Here is a 12,722-nt window from a genome sequence, read left to right on the forward strand (position 1 = left end):
AAATGACTGATTTACAGTTTAGGAGGGTTACCTAGTCACACATATGAAGTTTTGGAGAGATGTGACTTTTCTAACCCTTCAAAACAGACAGTGTGACCCAATTAAAGGCACTTCCGGTTGGCACAGGAAGCTATAAGTAAACACATGTCTTGATTGACATAGACACTTACAGAATCCTGAGTTTTAAGTCTTTAAGTTAAGAATTGACTGATCTACGATCTACACAGAGTTGAATGTAGTCTTTTTCACCTTTGAAGGTTATGTAAATCAAAACACCTTTTGGGTCAATTTAACCACTTCCGGTTGGTCCAGGAAGTTTAGAATCGACACAGGTAGACCTCATAGTGGTCTGATGGACTGTCATAGAAGACAGGTTCATTAGGCATTCATAACCCACATAGGCTTCAGGTTGAATTTAGAGGTGCAGGCAATGTATTCCTATGGGGAGAGAAGTCAATGCAAACTCTTTGATGTAAACACCTTCTTTTAACTGTTAAGGGTTAATGCCACAGGGTCAAGGTTAGGCTTGCACGGATCGGGAGGACCTTAGGAACGTACCTGAGGTCGAATTGTGCTTCTCACCCTAACAGTTCTCTCACTGTCACCCAAAACAAATGACATTTAGGGCTAGGCTTAATTTTGGGCCTACTTTTTCTCATGGTCACTGCGCTTAGACCGAGTGAGCTACGGTCAAGCGGGATATCTCGTTGAACTCGGCACAGCCTAGGGATTATGGTAATGCCATTGTCTGCTCTCTGTGTCTTTAAGCACCGCACTTTTTGACTCCATCCTTGCTGTGTGTGTGTGTGAGAGCTTTTCTTTGACATCTGCTGGGAGAAATGACTAATTTACAGTTCATGGGGGTTGCCTAATCACATATATGAAGTTTTGGAAAGATCTGACTTTTTTAACCCCTCGAAACAGCACAAGAGACACCAATTCCTTCTCCCCCCCCCCCCCCCCTTAAAAGACCTAGATGCACTATTGTAAAGTGGCTGTTCCACTGGATGTCATAAGGTGAAAGCACCAATTTGTAAGTCGCTCTGGATAAGAGCGTCTGCTAAATGACTTAAATGTAAATGTAAATGCAATTATGGCACTTCCGGTTGGCACAGGAAGCTGTAAGTCAACACATATCCTCATTGGGGTATGCTTTTACATAATCCTGAGTTTTAAGTCCTTACGTTAAGAATTGACTGATTTACACAGGGTTGAATGCACTATGTCAAATCAAACTGCAGGCAGGGTATGGATAAACACATTTAGGGTGATTTTAACCACTTCCGGTTGGTCCAGGAAACTTAGAATCAACACAGGTAGACCTCGTAGAGGCCTGATGGACTGTCATCGAAGACAGGTTCATACGACATTCATAACCCACATAGGCTTCAGGTTGAATTTAGGGGTGCAGGCAATGTATTCCTATGGGGAGAGAAGTCAATGCAAACTCTTTGAAGTAAACACCTTCTTTTAACTATTAAGGGTTAATGCCACACGGTCAAGGTTAGGCTTGCACGGATCGGGAGGACCTTAGGAACGTACCTGAGGTCGAATTGTGCTTCTCACCTTAACGGTTCTCTCACTGTCACCCAAAAGCAAATGACATTGAGGGCCAGCCTTCATTTTGGGCCTACTTTTCTAATGTTAGACCGAGCGAGCTACGGTCAAGCGGGGCATCTTGTTGAACTCAGCACGGCCTAGAGAATATGTAAATGCCATTGTAGGCTTTGTGTGTCTTTAAGCACCGCACTTTGTCACTCCACCCTTGCTGTGTGTGTGTTTCTGTGTGTGTGTGTGAGAGAGAGAGCTTTTCTTTGACATCTGTTGGGAGAAATTACTGACTTACAGTTTATGGGGGTTGCCTAATCACACATATGAAGTTTTGAAAAGATCTGACCTTTTTAACCCTTGGAAACTGCCACTGTGACACCATTTAAGGCACTTCCGGTTGGCACAGGAAGCTATAAATAAACTCATATCCTGATTGGGGTATGCCTTTACAGAATCCTGAGTTTTAAGTCTTTACGTTAAGAACTGAGTTATTTACGGAGGGTTTAGTGAGTGTGTGTTATTTCAGAAAATCATAGAAAATCACAGAAATCTCGCAGAGCTCCGCAGCACACTTTAAAAAGACTCGTAAGAACACCCTGCAACTGGATCTGTAACCGTTGAAAAAAAAAACACCTCCCTTTGAACATCACCAATCTGTCATTGTACTTTAATCCCAGATAAATGGCCATAACTCAAAAACCGTTGAGGCCTAGACGCCATCTTGTCGGGGCCAAGTGCCCATTATGCCAAACCTACGCTCACCAAGTTTCGGCTTCGAAATATTTTCCGTTTTCGAGATAAGGCCCCGTCGTGATTCGTGATGTTTTGTCCAATCCCAATATGATTGCTTATGCCCTCTTGTGGGATTTTCCGGGACAGCGGAAAAATGACCAAAATTTGATTATTTTATAAAACGGAAACCGAATGTCCGACAAAGTTCATTTGATGACATCCCGGTAGGTCCGGCCCTGCCGCTCGGCCCGACGCCGTCCGCGAATTTTACAAACGATTTCGGACGTCTAGTAAGGGACCGTACATTTGCAGACAAAAAATTGAATTTTCTTGACCCCTCCGGAGGTTGAAGTTTAGTCGTGTTTCTTATACCAATCATATCCTCTCAGATCTCCTCAAGTACATAGGGATTAGTTGTCCATTTGGGACAGGATCCCACCTCACACCTTTACACACCTGGTTATCCATCCTTCTAGCTCTATAGGCCACAGCAGCATAGGTTACAGGTTTGTAGTCAAGCCACAGATTTCAGGTGAGATCCCATGATACACTCAACAATACAACAACACGATTCTCATGAATAACCATTAAGCCATTTGCTAAGATTTCCCCCATTTTGACATGTGGAAACCTGTTGTCACTCTTACCCTGACGGATAGCTCCAGACACTTTTTTGGTCCTATCTGAGGCATTTTTAAATTCATGTCCAAATGGCCATATTCTGAAGACACTCTTAAAGTCTGCAGGGTAATCGAACTGGCCACATCTAAAGTCATTGGTGAGAAACCTTGTTAAACCCTAAAAATAAATAATAACACGATTGCGTTGAAAATACCCATTAAGCCATTTGTTAAGATTTCAGCCATGTGGACCTGTTGTCACTCTTACCCTGATGATTGCTGATACTTACATACACTTTTTCGGTCTTATCTGAGGAATTTTATCATTTATATCAGAATGGCAATATTCTGAGGCCAGTTTAGCGTTCATTCAATGACGATTTACTACTCTTTTCCGTTGAAGGCCATATTGAGGTTAAATCAATGACTGGAGTTTTTCATTGATAAAAACAAATGACTATTGAAAGTGCAAGTCGGTATCGTGCATAAATTTACCGGTCTCTGTGGTGATTTTAGAAGGCTGTGCCTATTTCTACTTTTACCCCATACTCTTTAACCCGATACCTAGGTAATGTGCTGTAGTCAGGATGGCCTTGCGGTCTAAGGCGCTGCGTTCAGGTCTCAGTCTCCCATGGAGGCGTGGGTTCAAATCCCACTTCTGACAGTTGTTTAGTGCCTCTCAGGAGTCATGCTGCTTAGCAGTAATAATAAGATGATGAAATAACAATTTATAATAAACACTCTCAAATGTAAACCTTCTGGAGCTGAGCAAAGATCAAGGAAAATAAGAAAACAGCTGTACTTAATAACAAATGAATGAGGGGAACATTTCACTTTATTGCATTATAATGAGTTACTGCATTGTCTTTCAGTTGTAAAATTATCACTTTCTGTAGACTATGCCTGGTGGCCCATTCACTGCTGACAGGCCTGTTGTCGTGGCCGAGTGGTTAAGGCGATGGACTAGAAATCAATTAGGATCTTTCTGCGCAGGTTCGAATCCTGCCGACAATGAAATTGAATTTTCTTGACCCCTCCGGAGGTTGAAGTTTCGTCGTGTTTCTTATACCAATCATATCCTCTCAGATCTCCTCAAGTACATAGGGATTAGTTGTCCATTTGGGACAGGATCCCACCTCACACCTTTACACACCTGGTTATCCATCCTTCTAGCTCTATAGGCCACAGTAGCATAGGTTACAGGTTTGTAGTCAAGCCACAGATTTCAGGTGAGATCCCATGATACACTCAACAATACAACAACATGATTCTCATGAATAACCATTAAGCCATTTGCTAAGATTTCCCCCATTTTGACATGTGGAAACCTGTTGTCACTCTTACCCTGACGGATAGCTCCAGACACTTTTTTGGTCCTATCTGAGGCATTTTTAAATTCATGTCCAAATGGCCATATTCTGAAGACACTCTTAAAGTCTGCAGGGTAATCGAACTGGCCACATCTAAAGTCAAGCCACAGGTCACAGTTGAGCTGCCTTGTTAAACCCTAAAAATAAATAATAACACGATTGCGTTGAAAATACCCATTAAGCCATTTGTTAAGATTTCAGCCATGTGGACCTGTTGTCACTCTTACCCTGATGATTGTTGATATTTACAGACACTTTTTCGGTCTTATCTGAGAAATTTTATCATTTATATCAGAATGGCCATATTCTGAGGCCAGTTTAGCGTTCATTCAATGACGATTTACACGATTGCGTTGAAAATACCCATTAAGCCATTTGTTAAGATTTCAGCCATGTGGACCTGTTGTCACTCTTACCCTGATGATTGCTGATACTTACAGACACTTTTTCGGTCTTATCTGAGGAATTTTATCATTTATATCAGAATGGCCATATTCTGAGGCCAGTTTAGCGTTCATTCAATGACGATTTACTACTCTTTTCAGTTGAAGGCCATATTGAGGTTAAATCAATGACTGGAGTTTTTCATTGATAAAAACAAATGACTATTGAAAGTGCAAGTCGGTATCGTGCATAAATTTACTGGTCTCTGTGGTGATTTTAGAAGGCTGTGCCTATTTCTACTTTTACCCCATACTCTTTAACCCGATACCCAGGCAATGTGCTGTAGTCAGGATGGCCGAGCGGTCTAAGGCGCTGCGTTCAGGTCGCAGTCTCCCATGGAGGCGTGGGTTCAAATCCCACTTCTGACAGTTGTTTAGTGCCTCTCAGGAGTCATGCTGCTTAGCAGTAATAATAAGATGATGAAATAACAATTTATAATAAACACTCTCAAATGTAAACCTTCTGGAGCTGAGCAAAGATCAAGGAAAATAAGAAAACAGCTGTACTTAATAACAAATGAATGAGGGGAACATTTCACTTTATTGCATTATAATGAGTTAATGAGTTACTTCATTGTCTTTCAGTTGTAAAATTATCACTTTCTGTAGACTATGCCTGGTGGCCCATTCACTGCTGACAGGCCTGTTGTCGTGGCCGAGTGGTTAAGGCGATGGACTAGAAATCCATTAGGATCTTCCTGCGCAGGTTCGAATCCTGCCGACAACGAAATCGAATTTTCTTGACCCCTCCGGAGGTTGAAGTTTAGTCGTGTTTCTTATACCAATCATATCCTCTCAGATCTCCTCAAGTACATAGGGATTAGTTGTCCATTTGGGACAGGATCCCACCTCACACCTTTACACACCTGGTTATCCATCCTTCTAGCTCTATAGGCCACAGTAGCATAGGTTACAGGTTTGTAGTCAAGCCACAGATTTCAGGTGAGATCCCATGATACACTCAACAATACAACAACACGATTCTCATGAATAACCATTAAGCCATTTGCTAAGATTTCCCCCATTTTCACATGTGGAAACCTGTTGTCACTCTTACCCTGACGGATAGCTCCAGACACTTTTTTGGTCTTATCTGAGAAATTTTATCATTTATATCAGAATGGCCATATTCTGAGGCCAGTTTAGCGTTCATTCAATGACGATTTACACGATTGCGTTGAAAATACCCATTAAGCCATTTGTTAAGATTTCAGCCATGTGGACCTGTTGTCACTCTTACCCTGATGATTGCTGATATTTACAGACACTTTTTCGGTCTTATCTGAGGAATTTTATCATTTATATCAGAATGGCCATATTCTGAGGCCAGTTTAGCGTTCATTCAATGACGATTTACTACTCATTTACATTTACATTTAAGTCATTTAGCAGACGCTCTTATCCAGAGCGACTTACAAATTGGTGCATTCACCTTATGACATCCAGTGGAACAGCCACTTTACAATAGTGCATCTAAATCTTTTAAGGGGGGGTGAGAAGGATTACTTTATCCTATCCTAGGTATTCCTTAAAGAGGTGGGGTTTCAGGTGTCTCCGGAAGGTGGTGATTGACTCCGCTGTCCTGGCGTCGTGAGGGAGTTTGTTCCATCATTGGGGGGCCAGAGCAGCGAACAGTTTTGACTCTTTTCCATTGAAGGTCATATTGAGGTTAAATCAATGACTGGAGTTTTTCATTGATAAAAACAAATGACCTTTGAAAGTGCAAGTCGGTATCGTGCATCGTAGACCCCTACATCAATCAATCAAACACAACTTCTCTACAGTTCAGCACACTTACATACCACTCAAACCATACAGAATTATTTCAGCATTTAGAAAGAACAAAAACTTAAAGGACCTCTTCACCAAAGCAAGATTCAGTAGTAAGCCACCACAAGACCTCAAACCTCATCATTTCCATTTTCGACAGATAAAGTTCATTACAAATATACACAGCCACACATCAGCACCAGTACAAGGATCCTATTCATTGACACATAACACCATTTATATCATTACATGTACACTTTGCAATAAACAATACATTGGAGAAACCAAACACACCATAGAAACCAGACTCAAACAACACCTGTATAACATTAAAAGGGCACAGCTACAAACGGAACTCATAACCCACTTCCAGGAGCATCCCATCACTCACCTTACCGTTACAGGCACATATAGGCTGGACCTGTGGGCAGCGAAAGAGGGTAGAACGGGAGTGGATCCAGCACCTACAGACAATAACGCCAAATGGCCTGAACGAGAGGTTTTAGAAAATGGGTTTTAACAGACAGGAAAATGGATGGAGAAGAACATGGTTTTATTCATATTTTATTTTTAATTTTTACTCTCTCTATATTTATGGTTTGTTTGGTTTTAGTTTGGCACTTCCTCTTAGGTTTTTCCTTTCCTTTAACAAAACAATAAAACCATTTAAATGCACAATATGGCATTTATGTTCATATTTAACAACACTGTGGTTGAATGAATCTCTCACCACATCGACTTCTGCACTGCCACCCAGAAAAAGAGGCAACTTGGAGCTTACCTCAGTTTAATTTATGATACTAGGAGGACATCTACGGGCCTTTTTAAGTACTACACCTATACCTATCTGGTATCAAGAATGTGTCCCCAACCTAACCCTAACCCCTAACCCTATAGCGACTAACACCTCAGATGAAGGCCTTGAGGCTGATAAGTAAAGCTTATTAAAAAGCAGTGAAATTAGCAAGAGCAGTGGTTTAATATCAGAACATCAGACATGTTGACACGTGTTACAGTGGTTTAATATCAGAACATCAGACATGTTGACACGTGTTACAGTGGTTTAATATCAGAACATCAGACATGTTGACACGTGTTACAGTGGTTTAATATCAGAACATCAGACATGTTGACACGTGTTACAGTGGTTTAATATCAGAACATCAGACATGTTGACACGTGTTACAGTGGTTTAATACCAGAACATCAGACATGTTGACACGTGTTACAGTGGTTTAATATCAGAACATCAGACATGTTGACACGTGTTACAGTGGTTTAATACCAGAACATCAGACATGTTGACACGTGTTACAGTGGTTTAATACCAGAACATCAGACATGTTGACACGTGTTACAGTGGTTTAATATCAGAACATCAGACATGTTGACACGTGTTACAGTGGTTTAATACCAGAACATCAGACATGTTGACACGTGTTACAGTGGTTTAATACCAGAACATCAGACATGTTGACACGTGTTACAGTGGTTTAATACCAGAACATCAGAACCTAGGCTGTTTGTGTTATGTGGGGAGACATTGCCTTGTGTGTGAAGGGAGATCGACTTTAAAATTGGACGTTTATCCATGTCCAGAGGACATCGAGACCAGGCAGTGAGAACTATTACCATCAGCTGGAGGTTGAAGGGCATAACTCCGCATCAGAAGGTTGGGTTTTGCTAGGGGAGGTTGAAGGGCATAACTCTGCATCAGAAGGTTGGGTTTTGCTAGGGGAGGTTGAAGGGCATAACTCCGTCCCAAACTTTAACTCTTAATTTATTTGACATTTGGTGAAACTGAACGATGCTGAGCACCCAGGGTGTCAAAAACACTTTGAAGTTTAACGTTTGGAGAACGTGGATACAAGTCTAATTCTACAGTAAGACTGTGAGAGCTTGTTGGTGTGTGCGTGTGTCAGTGTGTGAGTTACAATGTGTGTATCAGTGTGTGTGTGTGTGTGTGTGTGTGTGTGTGTGTGTGTGTGTCTCTATATCAGTGTGTGAGTTATGTGTGTATCAGTGTGTGAGTTGTGTGTATCAGTGTGTGTGAGTATCAGTGTGTGAGTTACAATGTGTGTATCGGTGTGTGTGTATGTCAGTGTGTGACTTATCAGTGTGTGTGTGTGTATCAGTGTGTGTGAGTTGTGTGTATCAGTGTGTGTGTGTGTATCAGTGTGTGTGAGTTGTGTGTATCAGTGTGTGTGTGTGTATCAGTGTGTGTGTGTGTGTGTGTGTATATCAGTGTCAGTTACAATGTGTGTATCAGTGAGTGTGTGTCAGTGTGTGTCCCTGACAGACGTAGCGGTAACTACGGGAACAGTGATCATCATTCAGCTGTCCGTTGGCATGTATCATAGCACAGTCCTCTGTCCCACCCAGACCATGGCCTTTCCAGTTATCAGGCTGGCCCGGCTTCCACTGGCTAAACACACACACACACACACACACACACATGTTATCAGGCTGGCCCGGCTTCCACTGGCTAAACACACACACACACACACACATACATACACATGTTATCAGGCTGGCCCGGCTTCCACTGGCTAAACACACACACACACACACACACACACACACACACACACACACACACACACACACACACACACACACGTTATCAGGCTGGCCCGGCTTCCACTGGCTAAACACACACACACACACACACACATACATACACATGTTATCAGGCTGGCCCGGCTTCCACTGGCTAAACACACACACACACACACACACACACACATGTTATCAGGCTGGCCCGGCTTCCACTGGCTAAACACACACACACACACACGTTATCAGGCTGGCCCGGCTTCCACTTGATAAACACACAAACACACGTTATCAGGCTGGCCCGGCTTCCACTGGCTAAACACACACGTTATCAGAACAGACATGTTATCAGAACAGACATGTTATCAGAACAGACATGTTATCAGAACACACACGTTATCAGAACACGGACTGTGGTACCTGCGGTCCATGATATAAGGTGTTCCATCCACCCACTCCCATTCTCCTGTCCTCTCATCTGACAGTCCAATCCAGAAGAACAGCGGCTTGGTACTGCCTGTTACAAAGTCCTGGCAACACACACACACACAGAGTTAGGACATGTGTGTGCGTGTGGTGTGTGTACGTGCTTACATGTGTGTCTTACCCAGTCCTGTTCAGTCTTCAGTACAGCAAGCTGGGCATTGTAGTTAGAGCAGTAGTCTCGAGCCTGGTTCCATGGTAACCCGTCAGACGAGAAGAAGTAGCAGGAGGAGGAGCCAGACAACACCCAGCCAAGTGGACAGCACCCTGAAACTGTGTCTACACATACAGACATTCACATATTACAATAGACACACACTACACACAGACACATAGACACACTACACATAGACACACTACACATAGACACACTACACATAGAAACACTACACAGACACACAGACACACCCTACACACAGACACACTACACATTGACACACTACACATAGACACACCCTACACACAGACACACCCTACACACAGACATAGACACACTACACAGACACACTACACATAGACACATAGACACACTACACATAGACACACTACACATAGACACACTACACATAGACACACACTACACATAGACACATAGAAACACTACACATAGACACATAGACACACTACACAGACACATATACACACTACACATAGACACACTACACATAGACACACAGACACACTACACATAGACACACTACACATAGACACATTACACATAGACACATAGACACACTACACATAGACACATAGACACACTACACATAGACACACTACACAGACACAGACACACTACACACTACACATAGACACATAGACACACTACACATAGACACACTACACATAGACACACTACACATAGACACACTACACATAGACACACTACACATAGACACACACTACACATAGACACATAGAAACACTACACATAGACACATAGACACACTACACAGACACATATACACACTACACATAGACACACTACACATAGACACACAGACACACTACACATAGACACACTACACATAGACACACTACACATAGACACACTACACATAGACACACTACACATAGACACATAGACACATAGACACACTACACATAGACACATAGACACATAGACACAGACACATAGACACATAGACACACTACACATAGACACACTACACATAGACACACTACACATAGACACACTACACATAGACACACTACACATAGACACACTACACATAGACACATAGACACACTACACATAGACACATAGACACACTACAAATAGACACATAGACACATAGACACACTACACATAGACACACTACACATAGACACACACTACACATAGACACATAGAAACACTACACATAGACACATAGACACACTACACAGACACATATACACACTACACATAGACACACTACACATAGACACACAGACACACTACACATAGACACACTAGACACATACACAGACACATTACACATAGACACATAGACACACTACACATAGACACATAGACACATAGACACAGACACATAGACACACTACACAGACACAGACACACACTACACACTACACATAGACACATAGACACACTACACATAGACACACTACACATAGACACACTACACATAGACACACTACACATAGACACATAAACACATAGACACACTACACATAGACACACTACAAATAGACACACTACACATAGACACATAGACACACTACACATAGACACACTACACATAGACACACTACACATAGACACACTACACATAGACACACTACACATAGACACATAGACACACTACACATAGACACACTACACATAGACACACTACACATAGACACACTAGACACATAGACACACTACACATAGACACATAGACACATAGACACACTACACATAGACACATAGACACATAGACACATAGACACACTACACATAGACACACTACACATAGACACACTACACATAGACACACTACACATAGACACATAGACACACTACACATAGACACACTACACATAGACACACTACACATAGACACACTACACATAGACACACTACACATAGACACATAGACACATAGACACACTACACATAGACACATAGACACATAGACACAGACACATAGACACATAGACACACTACACATAGACACACAGACACATAGACACACTACACATAGACACACTACACATAGACACACACTAGACACATAGACACACACAGACACATAGACACATAGACACACTACACATAGACACATAGACACACTACAAATAGACACATAGACACATAGACACTACACATAGACACATAGACACACTACACATAGACACACTACACACAGACACACTACACATAGACACATAGACACACTACACATAGACACACTACACATAGACACACTACACATAGACACACTACACATAGACACACTACACATAGACACATAGACACACTACACATAGACACATAGACACACTACACATAGACACACTACACACAGACACACTACACATAGACACATAGACACACTACACATAGACACATATACACACTACACATAGACACACTACACATAGACACATAGACACATAGACACACTACACATAGACACATAGACACATAGACACACTACACACAGACACACTACACACAGACACATAGACACACTACAAATAGACACATAGACACACTACACATAGACACACTACACATAGACACATAGACACACTACACATAGACACACTACACATAGACACACTACACATAGACACACTACACATAGACACATAGACACATAGACACATAGACACATAGACACATAGACAAATAGACACACTACACATAGACACACTACACATAGACACACTACACATAGACACACTACACATAGACACACTACACATAGACACACTACACATAGACACATTACACATAGACACATAGACACACTACACATAGACACATAGACACACTACACATAGACACACTACACATAGACACACTACACACTACACATAGACACACTACAAATAGACACATAGACACACTACACATAGACACACTACACATAGACACATAGACACATAGACACACTACACATAGACACATAGACACATAGACACATAGACACACTACACATAGACACACTACACATAGACACACTACACATAGACACATCTACACA

General features: G+C 41.8%; 1 protein-coding gene and 2 non-coding genes across 4 annotated transcripts in view; 2 read left to right on the forward strand and 1 right to left on the reverse strand.

Moving 5' to 3' along the window:
* The first annotated feature begins 5,002 nt into the window (after nt 1-5,002).
* Nucleotides 5,003-5,085, forward strand: trnal-cag (transfer RNA leucine (anticodon CAG)). Its single transcript has one exon. It is a non-coding gene; the product is annotated as a tRNA-Leu (tRNA).
* A 276-nt stretch (nt 5,086-5,361) lies between these two features.
* On the forward strand, nt 5,362-5,443 carry trnas-aga (transfer RNA serine (anticodon AGA)). The gene has a single exon. It is a non-coding gene; the product is annotated as a tRNA-Ser (tRNA).
* Nucleotides 5,444-7,873: 2,430 nt separating this feature from the next.
* Nucleotides 7,874-12,722, reverse strand: part of asgr1a (asialoglycoprotein receptor 1a) — an 11,951-nt gene continuing 7,102 nt past the window's right edge. The window contains exons 6-8 of one of the 2 annotated variants that reach the window (XM_065022037.1): nt 9,650-9,804; nt 9,463-9,572; nt 7,874-8,911 (exon numbers count right to left, since the gene is read on the reverse strand). In XM_065022037.1, coding sequence (XP_064878109.1) covers nt 8,752-8,911; nt 9,463-9,572; nt 9,650-9,804 — 425 coding nt within the window. In that variant the 3' untranslated portion in view covers nt 7,874-8,751. Of the gene's footprint in view, nt 8,912-9,272; nt 9,358-9,462; nt 9,573-9,649; nt 9,805-12,722 lie in introns of those variants that run through there. The other variant, XM_065022038.1, reaches the window with a different exon arrangement.

Source organism: Oncorhynchus nerka, linkage group LG8, assembly GCF_034236695.1.
Source record: "Oncorhynchus nerka isolate Pitt River linkage group LG8, Oner_Uvic_2.0, whole genome shotgun sequence".
NCBI classification, from domain to species: Eukaryota; Metazoa; Chordata; class Actinopteri; order Salmoniformes; family Salmonidae; genus Oncorhynchus; species Oncorhynchus nerka.